Source organism: Heptranchias perlo, chromosome 10 (assembly GCF_035084215.1).
Source record: "Heptranchias perlo isolate sHepPer1 chromosome 10, sHepPer1.hap1, whole genome shotgun sequence".
Lineage (NCBI taxonomy): Eukaryota > Metazoa > Chordata > Chondrichthyes > Hexanchiformes > Hexanchidae > Heptranchias > Heptranchias perlo.
Genome location: NC_090334.1, coordinates 49,423,339 through 49,449,340, shown reverse-complemented (window position 1 = coordinate 49,449,340; position 26,002 = coordinate 49,423,339). Strand labels below are relative to the sequence as shown.

General features: G+C 44.3%; 1 protein-coding gene across 2 annotated transcripts in view; it reads left to right on the top strand.

Annotated features, from left to right (window-relative positions):
• LOC137326521 (adenylosuccinate synthetase isozyme 1-like) overlaps window positions 1-26,002 on the top strand; it is a 72,554-nt gene that overhangs the window by 18,244 nt on the left and 28,308 nt on the right. The window contains exons 4-8 of one of the 2 annotated variants that reach the window (XM_067991691.1): window positions 6,265-6,315; window positions 6,717-6,783; window positions 7,989-8,096; window positions 11,159-11,240; window positions 24,378-24,504. In XM_067991691.1, coding sequence (XP_067847792.1) covers window positions 6,265-6,315; window positions 6,717-6,783; window positions 7,989-8,096; window positions 11,159-11,240; window positions 24,378-24,504 — 435 coding nt within the window. Of the gene's footprint in view, window positions 1-6,264; window positions 6,316-6,716; window positions 6,784-6,917; window positions 7,322-7,988; window positions 8,097-11,158; window positions 11,241-24,377; window positions 24,505-26,002 lie in introns of those variants that run through there. The other variant, XM_067991692.1, reaches the window with a different exon arrangement.

Genomic DNA, 26,002 nt, shown 5'->3' with positions numbered 1-26,002 from the left:
ATTCTCTTTTGGATATTGAAATCACATAATAGATACAGATGAGAAAGGCCTTTCAACCCATCTTAGCTCATCCATCCAAAAAGGCCCGACAGTCCTTCCCATCACAACATCCAACTATTAAATGGTTCCAGGAATTTTGCCTACTTGGAAGTCCATTCCATGTGTTGTTGATTCTGTGAGAAGTAGAAGTTCTTGACTTCCCGCAAAATGTAGGTGGGATGTTGGGTGATGTGTCTCCTGGAATTCGTTTTGATGCCTTCGGGGATCAGAGAGGAATTTCCCACAATTTTCTTTTTGCTTCCGTTGGTCTAGGGATTTTTTAAAATGTGTTTTTGCCTCACCCAGGACATTATATGGCTGCTGATTGGTGGTCATGATGCCTAATTGAAACATAACCATATGGGACAGGCATGATGGACCGGCTGACCTTATCCTGCCTGTCATTTTCGTATATTCATTTTAGTCCTAAATTTGCTTCTCATTAACCTGAACCTGCATCCCTTGCCCTACACTCATGGTTTAGTTTGAAGTAGTATTCTGAATTTGTCTTTGATACCATTTACTGGGGGTGATTTTTGTCTTCAGTTGTAAAATTTATTGGAATCAATTCTGCGGGACAGGATAAACTGTCACTTAGAAAGGCATGACTAATCAAGGACAGTCAGCACGGATTTGTTAAGAGGAGGTCGTGTCTGACTAACTTGATTGAATTTTTCAAGGTGGTGACGAGGAGGATCGATGAGGGTAGCGTAATTGATGTAGTCTACATGGATTTTAGCAAGGCTTTTGACAAGGTCCCACATGGCGGATTGGTCAAAAAAGTAAAGGCCCACGGGATCCAAGGGAATGTGGCAAATTGGATCCAAAATTGGCTCAGTGGCAGGAAGCAAAGGGTAATGGCGACGGGCGTTTTTGCGACTGGAAGGCTGTTTCCAGTGGGCTGCCACAGGGCTCGGTACTAGGTCCTTTGCTTTTTGTGGTATACATTAATGATTTGGACTTAAACGTAGGGGGCATGATTAAGAAATTTGCGGATGACACAAAGATAGGCTGTGTGGTTGATAGTGAGGAGGAAAGCTGTAGACTGCAGGAAGATATCAATGGACTGGTCAGATGGGCAGAAAAGTGGCAAATGGAGTTCAATCCAGGGAAGTGTGAGGTAAAGCATTTGGGGAGAGCAAACAAGGCAAGGGAATACACAATAAATGGGAGGATACTGAGAGGTGTAGAGGAAGTAAGGGACCTTGGAGAGCATGTCCACAGATCCCTGAAGGTAGCAGGACAGGTAGATAAGGTGGTTAAGAAGGCATATGGAATGCTTTCCTTTATTAGCTGAGGCATAGAATATAAAAGCAGGGATGTTGTGCTGGAACTGTATAAAACACTAGTTAGGCCACAGCTTGAATACCGCACACAGTTCTGGCCACCACATTACATGAAGGATGTAATTGCACTAGAGAGGGTGCAGAGGAGATGTACGAGGATGTTGCCAGGACTGGAGAATTTTAGCTATGATGACAGATTGGATAGGCTGGGGTTGTTTTCCTTGGAACAGAGAAGGCTGAAGGGTACAAAATTATGTGGAGCCTAGATAAAGTGGATAGGAAGGACCTATTTCCCTTAGCGGAGGGGTCAATAACCAGGGAGCATAGATTTAAAACGATTGATAGAAGGATTAGAGCGGAAATGAGGAAAAATGTTTTCACCCAGAGGGTGGTGGGGGTCTGGAACTCACTACCTGAGAGGGTGGTAGAGGCAGAAACCCTCAACTCATTTCAAAAATACCTCAATGTGCACCTGAAGAGCCGTGACCTGCAGGGCTAGGGATCAAATGCGGGAAAGTGGGATTAGGCTGGGTGGCTCGTTTCTCCGCCGGCGTGGACAAGATGGGCTGAATGGCCTCCTTCTGTACCGTAAATTTTCCATGATTCTAAAATAGTTCTATTCTAGTTTTACATTGCTTTAAAGACCTGCCAGAATCTCAAGTGCTAATAGCACACAATTTTCATGTCTGACCTTATTTGCATAATGATTCACAATGCCAGATGCAAACTCCACTGGCTGTAGGGATGGTACCACTAGTAGGAGATGGAAATTATGTGCGTCAAATTTAAAGGGATGGGGACAATGAAAGTGATGTCACAAGGAGGGGGACAAAGTTCAGAAAACTTCTGGAGAGCATTAAAAGGCAACTCAACCTAAGAGCAACCTATGTGAAGGCTGAAGGGCCATGGGATTAAGAAGTAGCAGGCCAGGGTGAAGGTAAAGGGACCCATAAATGTAGCCCAGCATGTGGCTTCCTCTTAGGCTGCTGAAGTGAAGTAGTGCTGAATTAAATGCTTGCAAGGATGGATTTCCTCTGTGCCACTCTACAGCACCACCCCAAAGGTCAGCATTGCAGCATGCCTGCAAGAAGGTGCAGCCAAGTTTCAGGCCACAGCTGACCATTACTATCCCTGCACTGTAGCCATTGGTGTCTTCCAGCAGTTGGCACAGATCAGCATCTGCCCCTCTGCTGATCCAGACTCTTGAGATGGCAGATTACCGCAACCATTCCCAGGTTGTTGGTGGCATCTTGACCAGTTCAGCCAAGCAGACAACAATGGCTCCTAATCGCCTTGGCATGCCTTGTTTCAAGCAATATCATGTAAAGCATGACATGCTATAAGTGGGAAGCTTCTGAAAAACCTTTTAGCATAAGGCTTAAGACAGGCGTTCACATCACATTGTGATGATCTCTTTTGAAGGTCTCTCTTTTGAAGGTATGCAGCGAATCAGCACGTCAGCTGCTTGTTCTGTAGGTCTACTATCCTCTGGGAAAAGAAGAACCTCCGAACATCTAACCTAGTTCTACTCATATGTAACTGAAATGTGTGACCCCAGCAGGTGTCTGCAGCTCGCTGGTCTTATGTTAACGAGGCCCAATGCCCAATATTAGGTGGACCCTGGGCATACCCGTACTAGTGCAGGGATCGTTCTAGTCCGTTGAGTCAGAAAACAGCCTTGTATGATTTCAACAAATCCAGGTGTGCTGTCCTCAACATTAGATGGCTCATCATTATGCCAGTTAATTCTTGGTAAGTTAAAGTTCCCCCATTAAACAGATATCTGTTTCAGAAGCCCTAGTAAGTTGTTTCCAGTGTGCTTCATCACAATGAGCTCTTTGATCTGGCAGTCTACAACAAGTACCAATAATTAGTCAATGGCCATGAGCATGCATATCGGGAATTGTATCATTTCCCTTTCTCTTTCTTAATTGTATCCATATAGATTCCGTCTTAATGGTGTCGCCTAGGACATTCTTATGTTTTAGAACTATGATAGAATTATTTACTAACACTGCAACCTCACCCCCTTTTTCTTTCTCTCTATCTCTGAAAACATTATAACCAGGACTAAATTCCCAGTCCAATCCAAATTTAACCCTCGTCACTATTATAGGCAGATGAGCTGAGGGCACAGATAGACACGGACGTATGATATCATAGCTATTACTGAAACATGGCTTAAAGAGGGGCAGGAATGGCAGCTCAACATTCCTGGTTACAGGATTCTCAGACAAGATAAGGGGAGGGGGTAGCAATATTGGTTAAAGAAACAATTGCAGCCGTGAGGAGGGATGATATGTTAGAAGGATCATCTAATGAGGTCATATGGGTTGAACTGAAGAACAAAAAATGGGCAATCACACTTCTGGGAGTATACTATAGACCCCCAAATAGCCAGAGGGAGATAGAAGAGCAAATATGTAGGCAAATTTCTGAGATGTGCAAAAACAATAGGGCAGTAATAGTAGGGGATTTCAACTACCTTAATATTAACTGGGATAGAATCAGTGTAAACGGTATAGAGGGTGCAGAATTCTTAAAATGCATTCAGGAGATTTTTTTTTTAGCCAATATGTAGCAAGCCCAACAAGAGAGGGGGCAGTTCTGGACTTAGTTTTAGGGAAATTAAGCTGGGCAGATGGAAGGAGTATCAGTGGGAGAGCATTTTGGTGAAAGTGGTCATAATTCAGTTAGATTTAGCATAGTTATGGAAAAGGACCGAGATAGAACAGGAGTAAAAGTTCTCAATTGGGGAAAGACCAATTTTACTAAGCTGAGATGTGTTTTGGCAAAGGTAGACTGGAAACAGCTACTTGAAGATAAATCAGTGTCAGAGCAGTGGGAGGCATTCAAGGAGGAGATATTGAGGGCTCAGAGCAAATGTGTTCTCACAAGAAAAAGGGTGGGACTCCCAAATCTAGAGCCCCTGGATATCAAGGAACATACAAGGTAGGATAAGGCAAAAAAGGGAAGCTTACGGCAGATACCAGGAGCTCAATACTGCAAAAAGCCTGGAGGAGTATAGAAAGTGCAGGGGTGAAATTAAAAAGGAAATTAGGAAAGCAAAGAAAGAGCATGAAAAAATATTGGCAAGTAAAATCAAGGAAAACCCAAAGCTGTTTTATAAATACATAAAGAGCAAGAGGAAAAGTAAGGAAAGAGTAGGGCCTATTAGAAATCAAAAAGGTAACCTGTGTGTGGAGGCGGAAGACGTGGGTATGGTTCTTGATGAATACTTTGTGTCTGTCTTGACAAAAGCGGGGGATGGTGCAGACATTGTAGCTAAGGAGGAATGTGAAATATTGGATAGGATAAACATCGTGATGGAGGAAGTATTAAGGGGAATAGCACCTTTGAAAGTAGATAAATCACCAAGCCTGGATGAAATGTATTGCAGGCTGTTAAGAGAAGCCAGGGAGGAAATAAAGGAGGCTCTGACCATCATTTTCCAATCCTCTCTGGCTACAGGCGTGAGGCCAGAGGACTGCTAACGTTGTACCGTTGTTTAAAAAGGGATGGACCGAGTAATTACAGGCCAGTCAGCCTAACCTCAGTGGTGGGCAAATTATTGGAAACAATTCTGAGGGACAGTATTAATCGTTATTTAGAAAGGCACGGATTAATCAAGGACAGTCAGCATGGATTTGTTAAGGGAAGGTTGTGTCTGACTAACTTGATTGAATTTTTTGAGGCGGTAACAAGGAGGGGCGATGAGGGTAGCGTATTTGATGTAGTCTACATGGATTTTAGCAAGGCTTTTGACAAGGTCCCACATGACAAACTGGTCAGGAAAGTAAAGGCCCATGGGATCCAAGGGAAAGTGGCTAATTGGATCCAAAATTGACTTAGTGGCAGGAAGCAAAAGGTAACGGTTGACGGATGTTTTTGTGACTAGAAGGCTGTTTCCTGTGGGGTTCCGCAGGGCTCAGTACTAGGTCCCTTGCTTTTTGTGGTATATATCGATGATTTAGACTTAAATGTAGGGGGCATGATTATGAAGTTTGCAGATGATACAAAAATCAGCCGTGTGGTTGATAGTGAGGAGGAAAGCTGTAGAGATATCAGTGGACTGGTCAGATGGGCTGGACTGGTCAAGTGGGCAAAAATGTGGCAAATGGAATTCAATCCAGAGAAGTGTGAGGTAATGCATTTCGGGAGGGCAAACAAGGCAAGGAAATACACAATAAATGGGAAGACACTGAGAGGTGTAGATGAACATAGGCACCTTGGAGTGCATGTCCACAGATCCCTGAAAATAGCCAGACAGGTAGATAAGGTGATTAAAAAAGCATACAAAATATTTTCCTTTATTAGCCGAGGCATAGAGTATAAGAGCAGGGAGGTTACGCTAGAACTGTATAAAACACTAATTAGGCCACAGCTAGAGTACTGCGTACAGTTCTGGTCACCACATTACAGGAAAGATGTGATTGCACTAGAGAGGGTACAGAGGAGCTTTACGTGGATGTTGCCAGGTCTGGAGAACTTTAACTATGAGGAAAGATTGGATAGGCTGGGGTTGTTTTCTTTGGAACAGAGGAAGCGGAGGGGAGATTTAACTGAATTGTATAAAATTATGAGGGGCCTAGATAGAGTGGATAGGAAGGATCTATTTCCCTTAGCAGAGAGGTCAATAAACAGGGGGCATAGATTTAAAGTAATTGGTAGAGGATTAGAGGGGAGCTGAGGAGTGGGATTAGGCTGGATAACTCTTTTTTCAGCCAGCTCAGACACAGTGGGCCAAATGGCGTCCTTCTGTACTGTAAATTTCTATGATTCTATGGCTGTGAAATTACTAGGAACTGCTCCCACTCGGCCGCCATAACTTCAGCAGAACAGGAGCAGCTCTGAGGAATTTCCCAACCTATATCTTATGACTGCTTCTAAATCTCCAAATTTATTTTGATCTTCTTTGCTAATGTGTATTTTTTATTAGGATTAAAAGAGTGGGAGAAGAGGCTGATCATTTCAGACAGAGCACACTTGGGTAAGTGATGATAAAGCTGTTCAGCAACATTTTAAAATCTGGTTTAAGTGTCAAACTCTTTAGGGGGTAATTTTAACCTAACCCACCCAGCAGAAAACTAGCAGAATCGGATCAGCGGCCTGTTTTATATCCCGTCCGATTTATTTTCTATTGAATTCAATGGAAAGTAAAATCGGGCAGGTTATTGAACAGGCGACCAATCCGATTCCGCCAATTTCCTGCCAGGCAGGAGAGGGTTAAAATTACCCTTACTTTGAGATTCTTGCCAAGAATTGGGGCAGGAAAAGTCTTCAATATGTTTTGTCTCAATCTAAATGCAACAAAAACGAGATTACAGAAAATGCACCTGCAGTGCGGCATATGTTTTGAACTCAACTCTTTTTTTCTCTATACTTTGACAGTGTTTGATTTTCATCAAGCTGTTGATGGAATCCAAGAAATCCAGCGACAAGAGCAAGAGGGAAAAAAGTAAATATGCTCATCAGTGTCAAATATGTGCTGTAACAGGATATTAGAAGTTAGAACAAGTTAATGAGTATGGTACTAAAAGTCTCTCCTTTACTCTATTTACTTTACAGGATTGCCTTTGACAGTTAGAGCACTATCAGAGACAACCTGGTGATTATAGCGACAGCAGTGCTGTGTGAGGTACCAAGGTGCTTCTTGAGAGGGAGCTTTCCTAGGTGTTTCTGACCACTGGATATTGCCAGCAGCAAATATAAACAGTGACCATCAATGGCATTAAGATAATGTCTGCGATTTTCAGACTGATGTCGGCAGACCGATTTCTCAGCCCATCTGTAAAAGCCAGCAATCGGCAATGTGCTTTCAGCATTATTGATCTGTACTGGCTTTCTCCTGACTTCAGGGAAGATCCGTGTCCTGACTGGCAAAGTTGAAAATATATCCTTAAATTAACTACACGTACGTGAAATAAATACAGTGCAAATGGAGCAGCTTTGGCAGCAAGGGAACTGGATCACATTACAGAACAGCTTCCAGCGAGGTATCCAATTGATATCAATTTAGAAGAGAACAAATGTGTATTTATCTTTGAGAGTTTTCACGTATAACTCTCCTTTCCCAAGCTATTTTTAAAATGACATGAGAAAGAAAAAAGACTTGCAATGATATAGTGCTTTTTCACGGCCTCAGGACGTCCCAAAGTGCTTTACAGCCAATGAAGTATTTTTGAAGTGTAGTCACTGTTGTAATATAGGAAACACGGCAGCCAATTTGCGCATAGCAAGCTCCCACAAACAGCAATTTGATAATGACCAGGTAATCTGTTTTAGTGATGTTGGTTGAGGGATAAAAAATATTGGCCAGGACACCGGCGATAACTCCCCTGCTCTTCTTCAAAATAGTGCCCTGGGATCTTTTACGTCCAACTGTGAGGGCAAACGGGGCCTCGGTTTAACGTCTCATCTGAAAGACGATACCTCCAACAATGCAGCGCTCTCTATATTGCACTGGAGTGTGAGCCTAGATTTTGTGCTCAAGTCTCTGGAGTGGGACTTGAACCCATGACCTTCTGACTCAGAGGCGAGAGTGCCACCAACTGAACCACAGCTGAGAAGATAACTATTGCTGAATTTTGTCTAAAATGAGAATGTAAAGAGCTGGCTTCTTTCTTACACAGTACATTAAGGAAGCGTATGTTGTTTTTCCAGTATTGGCACTACAAAGAAAGGGATAGGACCAACATATTCTTCAAAAGCAGCAAGAACTGGTCTCCGAGTTTGTGACCTTTTGGCCGACTTCAGTGACTTTAGTTCCAGGTAACAATGTAGAAGCTATGTGTAAATATCGGAATTAAATGGCATAACCTAGGAAACAATTCAGCATGGCACTGATGTTGGCTTATGCCTATATGTGTTGACCAAGTTGGAGGAGACACCGTAGTAATTGAATGAACTTAAGCCACTCTTGTGCACTTCCTTACAGATGATTACAGACCTGGAACCAGGTTGCCTGCCATACCCTTTGATCACCAAGGGCTTAATTTAAGCCTCCAAGATCGGACGGGTTGGGGGCGGGGGTGCAGACAAAATCGATGTTTTTGGGAGTGGGCAGGCATCCCAGCTGCATCCCACCCATTTTTGCGTTAGACTCAAGCAAATCTGTGTGTGCGCGTGCCCCCACTTAAATCCAGCAGGCCAATACTTAAAGGGGCAATGTACCTCATTGAGGTACTTAAGGTACTTTACATTTTGTGTATTGGACACTTAAAATGATTTTAACCTTACCTGGGCGGCTTTCCCATCGCTTCCGATTCACGTCTGGTGAAAGCAGATGCGAAGGGCCAGCTAGATCATTGAAAAATACACTAAACAAATAAGATGACATTTTTCATTGTAAAAAAAAGTCAACGAACATACCTTAAAACCGATGCTGTCTGGACCCCCCCCCCCCCACTCCAATTTCTGATGTCGCTTGAAACAACCCCCCCCCCCCCACCCCACCATCTCTCTCCCAACGGCTGATGAGATCTTTCTTTCTCTCTTTCTACCTTCACTCAGCGCCACCCCCTCCCCACCGCCCCCCCTCAGATGTTTAGCACCTCTCTGCCAGGCATTGATTGGCCTCATTAAGGTCATGATCTCAGATTGCGACCCGCCTACTTCACTTCTGGGTTTCGCACCTGAAAATCTACCCCCCCCCCCCATCCCCTCCCCCCACCCCCATCCCCTCCCCCCACCCCCAATTATCCTCCCGCCAGCATGGCCCAGGTGTTTCTGGATATGGGGAAAGGGGGAGAATAAATAGATAGAAAATATCTATTTTCAGATCTGCTAAACTTATTTGTTTTGCAATTTGTCCAAAAGTGATTAACTACATGTGAAATGTTGACAATTTAATTTTTTTTTAAAAATCTAAACTTGTTAGATATGGGAATCTTTTGGTCCATAATGAGGTAGCAGCAAATAATGTAAAGTATTATCAAATACAAATGAACATCAAACCTGCCTCTTAATCATCATTGAAACTGAAACTAAGAGGTAGAATTTAAACAACCCCACCTGGCAATAATGGGGCGGGGGCCATTAAAATGGATTGATTGGATTTATCACTCCATTCGCACTATAATCGGGCCGGCTGTCATTTTAACATAATTTAGGTGGCTGGGGCGCCCACCAGAAACATACAAGTGCCTCATGAATGCATGCAAATTGTGGTCCTATGATTTAATTAGGACCCTGACACTATTTAAACTGGCTGGGACAGTAGCCCCGTCCAGTGACCAAACCATCAGTGTCTGAAGCCAAACCTTGCTGGATTGGCTCCAGACACTGACTGGAAGCACTATTTAAAGGGGCACTCCGATCATAGGGAGCTGTGTTGTATCATGCTTAGTGGATTTCCAACGGATTTTTGAGCTTGGAGATTGTTTCTGTCTTTTTTTTTGTCTTACTCACCCTGATTAAGCTCTCACAGCTTATCATGGGTTCCATTTTTGCTTCATTGTTTTGGAGGAATAGGAGCAGCAGCAACAGCTCCAACAACCAAGACAAGAGGGTTAGGTGACAGCAAATGAGGGGGTGCTGCTTGTAGAAATCCTTACCTAGCCCACAGGGCTCAGGATGTAAACCATACTAGCAAGGCTGCATTTTTCCCCATCCCTAGTTGCTGTGAGAAAGTGTTTGTCGGCTTTCTCCTTCAACTGCTGCAGTTATTGTGATGATGTTGCTTCCATAATGGTGTTAGGTGGGGAATTTCAGGACTTTGACTCAGTGACGATGAAGGAATGGTTGACTGACAAGAAGCAAGGAGTAAGCATAAATGGATACTGCTTAGAGTGGATAAAGATTGGAAGTGCTGTATTTTAGGAGTCAGTCTGGGCCCACTTTTGCTCTTGGTGATGATTTGGTCTTGGGTATAAAGAACACAATCTTTTCAAATTAGTTGAAGACCCAAAAATAGGACGTTTGTTAAACAGCGAGGAGAATTCTAAAAGACTTAAGGAAGACACACGCAGGTTAGCAGAATGTGCAGGCAGGTTAAAATTTATATGGATGTGTCTAGGAATAGAATTTGGGAGGAAAAATTATGAATGGAAGCATATATCCAATGGAAAGGTAGTGAAGGGTGTGGATGAACAAAGAGATCTAGGGGTTAAAATGCATAATTTCCATAAAGTGTGGCTGCAGCAATAAAATATGCCTACAGCATTTTGGGTTTTAGGGGCATAAAGAAGTAATGATAAATTTATACTAAATATTGGTTAGGCCACATTTAGGAGAACTGTGGTCACCCCAATATAGAAAGGACATTAAAGCCTAGAGAGCATATAGCATAGATTCACCAGGATGATGCGAGGGATGGGAAGCTGTAGTTGTGAGGAGGCTGTCGAGATACTAGGACTTTCTACTGGTGTAGTGAAGGCTAAGTGGAAATTTAATCAAGGTTTTTAAAATTCGGAAGGGTTTTTATAGTGTACTGGGAAAGACTATTTCCTCGGGTTGAACATTTAGTAATGAGGGGTCATCAATTTAAAATTGTCACTAAAAGAGTGAAAAGAAAAGTTAGGAGAAATGTCTTCATCCAGGAGCATGGATTGCTTGGCTACAGGGAGTGGTTGAGGCAGAGACCATTGCATCCTTTAAGGGAAAATTGGATAAATATTTGAAGCAGAAGATGATACAGGGCTATGGGGAGAGGGTGGGGCAGTGGGATTAGTTTTAGATTGCCCTGGCAAAGAGCCAGCTCAAACACAATGGGCCGAATAGCCGCCTTCTGTGCAGTAAACTTCTGTGGTTCTTTATTGATTAGAAACAAATCCCATTAATAGAATGAAAGTGAGACTAATAGACTTTTTGTATGATTCTTGAATCCTTAACAGATTTAAACTTCTGGCTGAACAATATCAGTCCATGTTCCCTAGTCTGAAAATAGACATTGAAGGACAACTTAAAAAATTAAAGGTAAAATGATGAAGGAAATATCCTAAGTCAACATATTTACTGTCATGTTACTCAAAATTGCATGTAAAAATATATTTCTATTAGGTCATTGCATGGTAAACTTACTTCATGTGAAAAAGCATTTACCAGTGATATTATTATATCTACTGTTTTATAATGATTCCGAATGAATCTTTTGGTAAAGTGATTGCAGTGCAACTGTGTTTAAATTATAATCCATCATACTTCCTATTCATTTCTATATAGTCTTACATCCCTTCCAGGTCACTGTAATAAATGTGGGAAACTAGGAGTGTGAGAGGGTAACATAACACATCAGGATACATACCCTCAAAATTAAACTGTGTGATTCCAGATCCTAATGGTCGTTAGGTATCTGTGTGCTATACTACAGAGTGCTAAAGTGCAGGTTACCATTACATTTCACCACACTGAGTTCAGGATTCCATTCTGGAGTGGAAGAACCACTGTGAAAGCCAACCTCTGGCTGCCCTTGAATACCTCTGATGGTTCTGGGGAGAAAGGGCAGAAGCCAAGGAACAGAGTATTTATTTGCTATTCCATAATGAAATAATACATCATGGAGAACTGGAAAATAAATGCAGAATATAGAAGAAATATTTTCTTTTAACTGAAAGCTGAGAAATTTAATTTGAACAGGAGTTATTTACCATGGAGTGAGTGAGCCTTTGGTTTACAGGTAACATTCCCAGAAGGTGCAGGTTCAAACCCCACTCCAGATAGTCCCGATGAGTGAAGACTGGAGCTCTAGCTCTGTATGCTGGGTTGATAACCAGCGGGGTATTTGCGGTCGGTGAGTGTGGGTGCCCCCCCCCCATCATATGGGTTGTGGGAGCCCATAAAATGCCTTCTGGAAGTACATATAGACATCTATATACTCCCCAGTTTATCATGTTAGTGACCTCCCCAAAAAATTCAACTAGATTAGTCAGACATGAACTACTCTTTATAAATCCATGCTGATTGCCTTTGATCAGCTCATATTTGTTCAAATGCTCAGTTACTCTGTTCCTGATGATAAGTTTATGGTGGACAATTGGTATAGCCATTCATCGCCAGATCTGGTTGGATCACATAAAGCACCATTGGGTCCTGCTCTCCTCTACCAAAACTGCTCACTATTCCAGGATCATGCTGGAATGCAAAGATAACCCCCGGCTTCTCTTCTCCACTACAAACCGTCTTCTTAAAACCCTCACCCCTGTTCCTTCCACCCTCACCTCCAACGCAAAGTGCGAGGATCTCATGGACATCTTTGTAACTAAGATTGAGACCATCCGTTCAGCTGCCTCTGCTGCTTCCCTCCCTTCCCCATGCCCATCAAGCCAAACTTCCCCTACGGTTCCCCCCGTTGTAGCCTTTCTCCAGTTTCTCTCCAATCTCTCCTCATGCCCCTCCCGAGCTCATCTTGCCCATGAGACCCACTTCCTGTTCCCTCGACCCTATTCCCACCAAACTGCTGGCCACCCAACATCCTTTCCTGGCCTCCATCTTAGCTGATCATTGTTAACAGTTCCCTCTCCTCAGGTACTATTCCCCCTCCCCTTCAAATCTGTCGTCATCACCCCCCTCCTCAAAAAAATCCACTCGTGACCCCCTCAGTCCTTTCAAACTACCACCCTTTCCTTGAACATGTTGTCGCCTCCCAAATCCGTGTCCATCTTTCCCGCAACTCCATGTTTGAATCCCTCCAATCAGGTGTCTGCCCGTACCACAGTACTGAAACGATCCTTATCCAAAGTCACAAATGACATCCTATGTGACTGTGACATTCGTAAACTATCCCTCCTCATCCTTCTCGACCTGTCCGCTGCCTTTGACGTGGTTGACCACACCATCCTTTTCCAACGCCTCTCCTCCATCGTCCAGCTGGGTGGGACTCCGCTCACCTGGTTCCATTCTTATCTACCCAGTCATAGCCAGAGAATCACCTGCAATGGCTTCTCTTCCCGCTCCTGCAGCATTACTTCTGGAGTCCCCCAAGGTTCTATCCTTGGACCCCTTCTAGTTCTCATCTACAAGCTGCCGCTCGGCAACATCATCCGAAAACATGACATCAGAATCCACATGTACGCTGATGACATCCAGTCTACCTCACCACCCGCTCTCTTGACCCCTCCGATGTGTCTCATTTGTCATACGGCTTGTCTGACATCCAATACTGGATTAGCAAAAATTTTTTCTAACTGAGTATTAGGAAGACCAAAGCCATTGTCTTTGGTCCCTGCCGCAAACTTCATTCCCTAGCCACCAACTCCATCCCTCTCCCTGGCTACTGTCTGAGGCTGAACAAGACCGTTGGCAACCTTGGTGTCCTATTTGACCCTGAGCAAAGCTTCTGACCACATATTCGTTCCATACCAAGACCGCCTACTTCCATCTCCGTAACATCGCCCGTCTCCACCCCTGCCATAGCTCATCTGGTACTGAAAACCTCATCCATGCCTTTTTTACCTCCAGACTGGACTGTTCCAATGCTCTGCTGGCTGGCCTCCCATCTTCCACTCTTCTTAAACTTGAGTTCATCTAAAACTCTGCCTTCTGAAGTGGCCTACCGAGCCATTTAGTTGTATCACCACTACAAAACAATCGGACTGTAGAGGTTCCAGAAGGCAGCCCACTACAACCTTCTCAGGGCAACTAGGGATGGCTAGCGATGACCACAGCCCGAAAATGAATTTTAAAAAGTATATCCATTGAATCTGTAACTGGCATGCTACACAAGGGTTCCACTGAATCGCTATGGACTCTACGTTAAATCTGCTTTAGGATTAGATATTAATAACTGGCAAATATCTGCCCAGACCTTTGTGACCGTGGTCCATAGTGCTATGACCACAATAAATCCAAAACAAATTAACTGCCTGCTGTGGTCGATCATCAACCACAGCAGTCATAGCCAGAGAATCACCTGCAATGGCTTCTCTTCCCACTCCTGCAGCATTACCTCTGGAGTCCCCCAAGGATCTATCCTTGGACCCCTTCTAGTTCTCATCTACAAGCTGCCACTCGGCAACATCGTCCGAGTTCCAAAGATTCACTACTCTCTGAGTGAAGAAATTCCTCCTCATCTCAATCCTAAATGGCTGACCTCTTATCCTGCGACTCTGCCCCCTAGTTCTAGACTCTCCAGCCAGGGGAAACAACCTCTCAGCATCTACTCTGTCAAGCCCCCTCAGAATCTTTTATGTTTCAATCAGAACACCTCTCATTCTACTCAGCTCCAGAGAATATAGACCTATTCTACTCGATCTCTCCTCATAGGACAACCCTCTTATCCCAGGAATCAATCTAGTGAACCATTGTTGCACCGCCTCTAAGGCAAGTATATCTTTCCTTAGATAAGGAGACCAAAACTGTACACAGTATTCCAGATGAGGTCTTACCAACCCCCTGTACAATTGTAGTAAGACTTCCTTACTCTTGTACTCCAACCCCCTAGCAATAAAGGCCAACATGCCATTTGCCTTCCTAATTGCTTGCTGTACCTGCATGCTAATTTTTTGTGTTTCTTGTAAGAGGACACAAATCTCTCTGGACACCAACATTTAATAGTTTCTCACCATTTAAAAAATATTCTGTTTTTCTATTCTTCCTACCAAGTGAACAACCTCACATTTCTCCACATTATACTCTATCTGCCACCTTCTTGCCCACTCAACTATCTATATCCCTTTGCAGACCCTTTGGCCCCAATTTTTAGAATCCAAGTGCGGGTGCAATGGGCTCCAAAAATCAGGGAAATCCCGAGCGGATTCCGAAGCGGTTCCAACCCGCCGACTTCCGGGTTCCCCATAGACACGTCTGTGTATGCGTGCGCCTCACGAATGCTTAAGTCCCACCGGCATTTAAAGCCGGCGGAATGATAGTTAACACAGTTAGTTAGATACTTGAAGTATTTGAACTAGTTAATTTCATGGTCTTTGAAGTAGCGGACCGATTTTTCATTCAGCCTCAGCGTGTTTCCCGTGCTGTGAGAAACACTCCATGTTGTAGGAGACGTGTTTCAGCCAGCAGCCAGTTGGACATTGAAATGCTTCTTTGACAGATGGGGAGAAAAGGTGAGTTATTGCAGCAGAGCACTCAGTTCTTTCAGACAAACCTTTGGCTGGGAGATCTTTGTGTTTTCACTGAAAATTCTTAGTTTCCACTCAGAATTGTTCAGTTCACACATATTTACCAACTTTTTGGACTCCCTCAAACTGACACCATCAGGATGGGTGGGGGGGCGGGGGCATGGCTGCATTCACCACCACATCCGAGGACAAGCAACATCACCAGCCTCGCCAGGCACGGCGTGCACGTCTGCCACTTGCAGCTCAACAACAGTGCTGCACCACAGGCACCTGCACAAGAGCATAGAGGGCAACAACAGAGAGAGCAACATTGCAGGAGGCACTACCCTCGTCAGAGGGTCCACAGACCGAGGCTAAGTTTCCTGGACATCTCTGAGGAGCAGTGCATACGGAGGCTCAGAGTGAGTCGCCAGGTGGTCGCAGACATCTGCAGCCTCCTTCGTGCCGAGATGCTCCTGGCTGGGCCGAGCGGCATCTCATTACCCGTCGCAGTTAAAGTGACCACTGCCCTCAACTTCTTCACCTCTGGATCATTCCAGGGTGCCACCAGGGACATCGCCGGGGTCTCTCAGTCGTCTGCACACAAGTGCATAAGGCAGGTCAGTGTCAGCTTGTTTCGCAGAGCCTCGCAGAATGTTAACTTCCCCATGGACGACCTCAGCCAGACAAAGATTCCACTCTGTAGCTGGCTTCCCACGGGTGCAGGGTGCAATTGATTGCACCCATATAGCAACATGAGCACCTCTACACGAGCCAGGACTGCTCATCAACAGAAAGGGGTATCACTCCATCAACACTCAGCTCGTTTGTGACCACCGCAAAAGATTCCTTCACGTGTGTGCCATATTCCCTCGCAGCTGCCATTATTCCTTCATTCTGAGGGAATCCAACATCCCGCCCCTCATCCACGCACCGAACACCCTTAAGGGCTGACTCCTCGGGGACAAAGGATACCCCCTGCAAACGTGGCTCATGACATCTCTGAGGAACCCCATCACCGAGCAACAGTGTTGATACAATGACAGCTCCATCACCACCAGGTCTACAATTGAGCATGCTATAGGGCTGCTCAAGATGCGATTTAGGCGCCTCGATCATTCTGGGGGAGCTCTTCAACACGCACCACACAGAGTGGGACGCATTATAGTCGTATGTTGTGTCCTACACAACAGGGCACAACAGAGAGGGGCGCCGCTTGAGGAGGCCCCATTCACATCCGCCATCCACATTGAAGAGGAGGAGGAGAAACCCGTGGGCAGAGCAGTGGCTCACCTGGCTGCTCATGAGGCCAGGGAGTCACTGATATGTGAACGGTTCTCCTAACATCAGAAAGTGTGAAGAGTCCAGTCCTCGCACCACCTGGAAAAAGCAGCGCCTACACCAGCCTCTTCCCCGCCCCCCCCCCCCCACACACACAAAACAGTCCTGCAACTACACGTACACCCACTGTAAAGTGACCCAATGGGTGGCATCAAGTGTTGCCGTTCATGGTGAAGCTCATGGAAGGGTTTTATCTCAAAAGCCAGTCAACATTGGGCAAGACGTGACAGTAGTGGTGAGAATTATAACATTTTATGTGAACATAACAAAAACCAAATATAAATGAAAAGCATGACAGTCTGTCAGACACCCTTGTGCCTACCCATCATGCTCACAAATCCTTAGCCTTCCTCTTCCTATCACTTCTACATGGTGCGCCCCCTGTGGCTGCAGCATGGGTAGTGGCAGGTTGCTCATGTCCATGCCTTGACTGCTTAAATGCTTTGGGCCTATGCCCTCTGGGTTTTGGTGCCCGTGAGGGCCCCTCCATTGATTGCTCAACCTGCACCTGTGCAGGGGCTGACTCGGCCACCTGGAGAGGAGGCAGCATTGCGGGTACTGGTTGAGAGGGGGGCAACGGGTGAGACGTGGGAGCACTTTGAGTGGCATCCCCACTTCCATGTCCCTTTCGCCATCATCCCTCCCCTGGGCCAGGGCCACATCACTCCTGCTGCTCTGCTGGACAACAGTTTGGAGGACATGCGTGATGCCTTGTGAGGCCAGTGCTAATGTATCTGTCCGCCTGTTTAAGGCAGCAGAATATTGTTCACCCTGAGTCCGAACGATCGCTGTTAGGGCCTGAATGGACTCATTGGTGAGTCGTGCTTGAAGCTCAACGGAGGCTAGCCTTCTCTCCATCTCAGATATTCCCGCACTTACCTGCAAAACTATCTGTCAGTTGCTCGCGTCCCTGAGATACTCTGTCAGAAATTCCCTCCCATACCTGTGGCACCATTCCACTAATGCAGGAGTTGGACTCCTCCATCCTCTGCGCTATTGTGGAGAGTGCGCGTGGCACCTGTTCCAGTACCTTGCAAATGTGCTGCTATCCCTCGATCATTCTCCTTTTAAACGATGGTCCCCGGGGTTCAGCATCTGCGTCCAGCTGAGCAGAGCCTGGAGAGGAGTGCGCCCATCGACGCGGACTCTCCACAGCTGCCCCTGCCACCAGTGTCTGCTCATGTTCGCTTGTGTATGGTGACTCACCAGGTGCCAACCCAACTAACTCTCTACCAGGACCCACTGAAGTGTGAGTATCTGCGCTGGTGGATGGCTCGCTATGATGTTTCGGTGCACCTTCAGATACAGGCAGGTCCTCTGAGGAATCGCCCACTGCCATCACTGTGGTCGTTGAAGGGCCTGTAAGAGAACTGAAGGCAATATTAAGCATCATCACAGATGTGTCATGTTGCAATGAGCGTACTGAGGTGTTCAACATAGCAAGCATTGTTAACATCAATTCATGTGTATGATGAATGTTAAAGTTGTGTCACCAGACGTTTGTGGGGTGTCAGTCTCGGCGTCCCCGACAGACAGGCACTCGAGAGTGCGGATGATCTCCAGGGTCTCCTGCTTCGCGTGTGTAAGGTCCAACCCCCCGCCCTCCAGGCTTCGCCCTCGTGTGCATTTTGCGCTCCCTTCTCCTAAGAGGGGAGAAAGAACAGACGTGTGAGTGATGGTGAAGTGGCCAGCCGATGAATGCATTGCTTTGGGTGAGGCTGATCGTCAAAGAAATGCCATCAGAGGGTGAGTATGAGACAGAGACATCACATTGGATGAGGATTGGGGTGAATGGTGGTGGTGGGTTGACTAATGGGGAGGTGTGGAAGTGCAGGTAAGTTGAGGATGAGCCTTAAGTGGGTGTGGGGAGTGATGTGATGGAGTATTCTTGGCAGTGCAGAATGAGTTGGGGGCGGGGGGGCGATGATGTAGAACACGGAATGTAGGTGAATCAGTGAGTGTACTCACTATTGCTGAATGAGTTAGGTCATTGAAGCGTTTCCTGCACTGGACCCAGGTGCGGGAAATGATGCTGCTGCTGGTGACCTCCTCTGTCACTTCGAGCCAGGCCTTCTTGGTGGCAGAGGCAGGTCACTTCCGTCCGCAGGGTAAAAGACTTCCCTCCTTCTCACCCCGTCCAGTAGCTGCTGCAGTGAGGCGTCACTAAATCTCGGAGCATCCTTGCCCCTGTGCTTCTCCATTGTGTTTTTTGGTGTTTGCTGCAGCAAAAGCCTTTGGAGCAATGGCCCTTTAAATAGAGCCGCTCCAGCTGACAGCCTCTCATGCGGGTGCGTAGTCGGCCCACTGCGCAGCTTTCGGACAGCGAGCCCGGAAACTGCGTTAAGGGCCACCAATTAACTTGCAATCGCATAGGAAACAGTAGGATTTTATTAGTCAGGTTACCCACGCGCCCACTGACTCTCCCCGCCTACCCGCTGCCATCCCGCCCCCATTTAAAAATCAAGCCCTTTGTGTCCTCCTCACAGCTTACTTTCTCACGTAGCTTTGTATCATCAGTAAACTTGGATACATTACATTCGGTCCCTTCATCTAAGTCATTAACATAGATTGTAAATAGCTGAGGCCCAAATACCAATCCTTGCGGCACCCCACTAGTTACAGCCTGCCAACCTGAAAATGCCCCGTTTATCCCTACTATGTTTCTGTCCATTAGCCAATCCTCTATCCATGCTAATATATTATCTCCAACCCCATGAGACCTTATCTTGTATAACAACCTTTTATTTGGCACCGTATCGAATGCCTTTTGAAAATCCAAATATACTACATCCACTGGTTCCCCATTATCTACCCTGCTAGTTACATCCTCAAAAAACTCTAATAAATTTGTCAAACACGATTTCCCTTTCATGAAACCATGTTGACTCTGCCTAATCATATTATGATTTTCTAAGTGCCCTGTTACCACTTCCTTAATAATGGATTCCAGCATTTTCCTGATGACTGATGTCAGGCTAACTGGTCTGTAATTCCTTGTTTTCTTTCTCCCTCCTTTCTTGAATAGCGGGGTTACATTTGCTACCTGCCAATCTGCTAGGACCATTCTAGAATCTAGGGAATTTTGGAAGATCAAAACCAATGCATCCATTATCTCTGCAGCCACCTCTTTTAGAACTCTCGGATGTAGGCCATCAGGTCCAGGGGATTTATCAGCTTTTAGTCCCATTAGTTTCTCCCGTACTTTTTCTCTACTGATACTAATTACTTTAAGTTCCTCACTCTCATTAACCCCTTGGTTCCCCACTATCTCTGGTTTGCTTTTTGTGTCTTCTACTGTGAAGACAGATGCAAAATATTTGTTTAAAGTTTCTGCCGTTTCTTTATTCCCCATTATAATTTCTCCTGTCTCAGCCTCTAAAGGACCAATGTTTAGTTTTGCAACTCTCTTCCTTTTTACATACTTGTAAGAAGTTCTTACAATCCATTTTTATATTTCTTGCTAATTTACTTTCATATTCTATTTTCTCCCTTTTTATCAATTTTTTGGTCATTTTTTGCTGATTTCTAAAACTCTCCTAATCCTCAGGCTTACTACTCTTCTTGGCAACATTATACGCCTCTTTTAATCTGATACTATCCTTAACTTCTTTAGTTAGCCACGGATGGATCATTTTTCCCGTGGAGTTTTTATTTCTCAATGGAATGTACATTTGTTGAGAATATTGAAATATTTCTTTAAATGTTTGCCATTGCTTATCTACCTTTTTAGGAACATAGGAACAGGAGTAGGCCGTTCAGCCCCTCGTGCCTGCTCCGCCATTTGATAAGATCATGGCTGATCTGTGATCTAACTCCATATACCCACTTTTGGCCCATATCCCTTAATACCTTTGGTTGCGAAAAAACTATCTATCTCAGATTTAAATTTAGCAATTGAGCTAGTATCAATTGCTGTTTGCGGAAGAGAGTTCCAAACTTCTACCACCCTTTGTGTATAGAAATGTTTTCTAATCTCGCTCCTGAAAGGTCTGGCTCTAATTTTTAGACTGTGCCCCCTACTCCTAGAATCCCCAACCAGCGGAAATAGTTTCTCTCTATCCACCCTATCCGTTCCCCTTAATATCTTATAAACTTCGATCAGATCACCCCTTAACCTTCGAAACTCTAGAGAATACAACTCCAATTTGTGTAATCTCTCCTTGTAATTTAATCCTTGAAGTCCTATCATTCTAGTAAACCTACGCTGCACTCCCTCCAAAGCCAATATGTCCTTCCGAAGGTGGGGTGCCCAGAACTGCTCACAGTACTCCAGGTGGGTCTAGCCAGGGTTTTGTATAGCTGCAGCATAACTTCTGCCCCCTTGTACTTTAGTCCTCTAGATATAAAGGCCAGCATTCCATTAGCCTTCTTGATTATTTTCTGCACCTGTTCATGACACTTCAATGATCTATGTACCTGAACCCCTAAGTCCCTTTGGACATCCACAGTTTTTAACTTTTTACCATTTAGAAAGTACCCTGTTCTATCCTTTTTTGATCCAAAGTGGATGACCTCACATTTGTCTACATTGAATTCCATTTGCCAGTTTTGCCCATTCACCTAATCTATCAATATCTCTTTGTAATTTTATGTTTTCATCTATACTGCTTACAATGCCACCAATCTTTTTAATCTAATTTTCCAATCTACTTTTGCCAACTTGCCCATCATACCTATGTAATTGGCTTTATTTAAGTTTAAGGCTCTAGATTCTGACTTAAGTACGTCACTCTCAAAATCAATGTAAAAATCTATCATATTATGAGCACTCTTCCCCAGGGGATTCTTTACTGTGAAATTACTAATTAACCCTCTCATTACATAGTACAAGATCTAAAATAGCCAAAGTTCCTTTTTGAAAGCCACAAATGAATCTGCTTCCACCACCCTTTCAGGCAGTGCATTCCAGATCATAACTACTCGCTGCGTAAAAAAAAAAAAGATTTTCCTCATGTCACCTTTGGTTCTTTTGCCAATCACCTTAAATCTGTGTCCTCTGGTTCTTGACCCTTCCACCAGTGGGAACAGTTTCTCTTTATTTACTTCATCTAAACCCTTCATGATTTTGAACACTTCTATCAAATCTCCACTCAACCTTCTCTGCTCAAAGGAGAACAACCCAAGCACCCTCAGTCTATCCCCTGGAACCATTCTAGTAAATCTTTTCTGCACCCTCTCTAAGGCCTTCACATCCTTCCTAAAGTATGGTACCCAGAATTGGACACAATACTCCAGCTGTGGTCAAACCAGTGTTTTATAAAGGTTCAACATAACTTCCTTGCATTTTTAACTGCTTTCTCAACCTGTCCTGCCACCATCAAAGATTTGTGCACATGTACCCCCAGGTCTCTCTGTTCCTGCACCCCATTTACTTTATATTGCCTCTCCTCATTCTTCCTGCCAAAATGTATTACTTTGCACTTTTCTGCTTTAAATTTCATCTGCCATGTGTCCGCCCATTCCACCATCCTATGTCCTCTTGACATCTATTACTATCCTCCTCTCTGTTTACTACACTTACAAACTTTGTGCCATTTGCAAATTTTGAAGTTGTGCCCTGCACGCCCAAGTCCAAGTCATTAATATATATCAAAAAAAACAGTGGTCCTAGTGCTGACCCCTGGGCAACATCACTGTATACCTTCCTCTAGTCTGAAAAACAACCAGTCACCACAACTCTATGTTTCCTGTTACTTAGCCAATTCGAAATCCATGCTGCCACTATCCCTTTTATTCCATGGGCTTCAATTTTGCTGACAAGCCCATTATGTGGCACTTTATCAAATGCCTTTTGAAAGCCCATATACACAACATCAACCACAGTGCCCTCATCAACCCTCTCTGTTACCTCATCAAAAAACTCAGTCAAGTTAGTTAAACACGATTTGCCTTTAACAAATCTGTGCTGGCTTTCCTTCATTAATCCACACTTGTCCAAGTGACTTTTAATTTTGTCCCAGATTATTGTTTCTAAAAGCTTCCCCACTTCTGAGGTTAAACTGACTGGCCTGTAGTTGCTGGATTTATCCTTACACCCTTTTTGAACAAGGGTGGATCATTTGCAATTCTCCAGTCCTCTGGCAACCCCCCCCCGACCCCCATATCTAAGGAGAATTGGAAGATTATGACCATCCGCTCTGCAATTTTCACTCTTACTTCACTCAGCAACCTAGGATGCATCCCATCTGGACTGAGTGACTTATCTACTTCAAGTACAGTCAGCCTTTCTTTTTTTGCCCATCCAGCATCTCAACTACCTCCTTTACTGTGACTTTGGCAACATCTTCTTCCTTGGTCAAGAGAGGCAAAGTACTCTGGATTAATAGTCTAGGCCTCTAGATTACTAGTGCAGTAACTGTGCTACCTTCTTGGGGTAAATTTCCATCTGCTCTGCACCCTGAAAATGCCTAGTTCCTGCAGTACAACAGAGGAAAAGGGGTGGAGACCCCTTACACTGGGTCTCCATCTCATTTGCGCTCACATGTACTTCCAGGGGTTTCCCCAGAAGGGCAGAGTGCTTTTGCTTGTTACAGGTGGATGCATTCTAATGGAATGGTAATGAGGCAGGAGTGATATTAACACACCGTCTGTCTCATTTTCCTGGGTCTCTGCCCATTGGAGGCCCAAACAGCAGAAGATCCTCTGAAGTTGGACCTTGGAGGTTGTGCCCAGCCCCCTCAACTTGGAGGATCTGAGAAGGGGATGTCAGCAACCTCCTCGATCCTCCTAATAGAGGCAGCAGGAGTATCGTTAGGGCTTGAAGCCTTCTGGCTGCTATTTTTGGACAGCAGTCATAAGGCCCCAAATCTATCAGCCATTGCAGTTCCATTTCTTTCCTACCACTGCTTTTGGGTTGAAAACCCTTCCAAGGGAGATTCCTGTACTGGGGGATCATCAGGACCATGATAATGACTTGAATCTTCAAATACAGATGGGTTTAAAGTAGGGTCATCTTTGTTCTTTAAATGATGTGCCTTCGCCACACCTCAATATCCAGCCCATCCATCTCACTAATCCGTGTGGGTTTGTGGGGGGGGTGGTGGTGGAATTAGGGTGAAGCCACCGGTTAATTTGAGTTTAGCTGCTGACTGAAATGTACTGACACAATGGGACAGACACTGGATTTTATACGATGTGGGAGTAGTAGACCGCATATGGTATCACCTATCTGTAACATTATGAAGATATTTATTTACATACTCAGTGCTTGACTGTCCCAGAACCCATCAAGCTAGGCTATTCTCCTGTGGTATGTAGAGGAAACATATAATTCAAAGAAAGAGGAAGACCGTACGAGGTAGGTAATATGTCTTTCAGCTACTTCTAATATTGTGCTTCAAATCATCAAATTGATATTCTCTCCTGTCTGGAGATCTGGACAAAGGTGAATTGTCACCTTCTGCGGGGACACATCCTGTTTCAATCCATTTTCACAGTGGTGGACATTTGTTCCAGTATGAGGGCTTTCCAATGCAAAATTTGGTCCCATACATGTTCACCTAACAGATTCCTGACGTAGAAAAATACCAATTTTCTTTAAAAGAGAAAGAAATTATTCTTTTTGGTAATTTGGTAATATAGAAATGAATGGGAGAATTTCTGATGGTATGGTAAACTTGCTTTGAACTGAAGCTTGCCCTAAAGTAGCATAGCCTATATTTCCAATTTATCTGTGTTCTTTAGCAACAGCATGCTGTAATATTCAAACTTTCATTGTTAGGAATATGCTGAACGTATAAGGCCAATGGTACGAGATGGTATTTACTTTATGTACGAGGCGCTTCATGGTCCAGCAAAAAAAATCCTTGTGGAAGGTGCCAATGCAGCATTACTCGACATAGATTTTGGTAGGTTTTTGAAACCATACATTTTACCAATAAGTGTGTGCACACCACATTCAAAAACTGAATCTGAAATCTGATCTGTATTCATAAATGTGAATAAGACTGCAAAATTCAGATTAAGAGATATAAACAACTTGGATTTAGATCCAATATTTTGAAGCATGTTCCTATTATCAAACATTTATTTCCTTTCCTTCATGGTAATGCAATACTAATGAGTTAAGATGAATCCAATATTTAGTACAAAAGACATTTTTCCAGAACACATGATCCCCTTTGCTGATCACTAACTTAGTCATTTCAGTTTAGGAATAATGAGGCAAAAAATATCTGTCCCACTGCAGCGCTGCCACATCTTCCAGACTAGCAGCAGGGCACATCCATCTTGGGGGTGGAGATTCTGCCGAAAGCTAATGAGCTCAGCCCAGTTTCCTGTCAGGGGCAGAAAAATGATAGCACAAGGAATCTACAAGATATTCATATCACAAGGATAAATTTAATGATGTTAATCGCTGCTGTAGTCCTACAGGACATAGCACCTGATAGACTGCTTACATTGCAGACTAGTTTCTTGTTAAGATGGTCGGAACTGCTGTGTAGCTAAAACAAGCAAATTCTGGAGCAGGGTTGTGTATTGAAGACTTAAACAAAAGCTTCCAGATTTATGATGTTTTTAGTCCCTAAAACAATTCAAAATTTGTATAGCAATGTAAGGATTTCAAAGCTGCAATGTGTTCTTAATAACATAAGGAAGAAACATTCTGCTGTTGAAAGTGCCTCTAACTCTTCTAACCTCTCAGTTGGCATCTTTTAAAATAATTTTTACATTTTAACTTTATATTCAACTGATTTCCATTAATCTGTGTCCATGTTGTGCATACATGCTTTGCAAGCTTGAAGGTAGCAATGTTGAGCCATCAATAGAATTAGCCTCTCCTTAGCACAGAGGATGCCGCCTAGTGGTGAAACTATCACCTAAGAAAATCAAGAGCAAAAAGAGGCATTCACTCCATTTGAGGGTTAAATTCAATAACCCCCGAATTCAGGCGCTGGGGTCACGGCGCACGATTAACGCGCACCCAGTTGTTGAGATGCAGGCAGCACATGAGATTCAGGATGCCTGGTCATATACCTGATATCTGCAAGCAGCCAGGCCTAGCTGCGCTGTTGAGTGGCTGCTCACTAGCAGGGGGGCTCCGATATTGTGTGTGGCTAGCATCTCTTAAAGGCAGCCTGCACCTCTTATTTAAAGATAAAGTTAATTTATATGAAGTTATATTAAAATATAAGATATGGATCTGCACAGAGTCTGAACAGAGATCAGACATCGCACACGTAGCACACAGATGCAGATCCCGTCCCTATGTTTACAAACTGTTGAGTTATGTCAAAACATTGAATAAAGGTTGCGCGCTACTAAATCCCACATCCTCCAATCTGCACGCCAGACCTCACCAATCTGCCGATCTGAGTTTGTACCAAGCCTGCAAGAGAGCTTGCA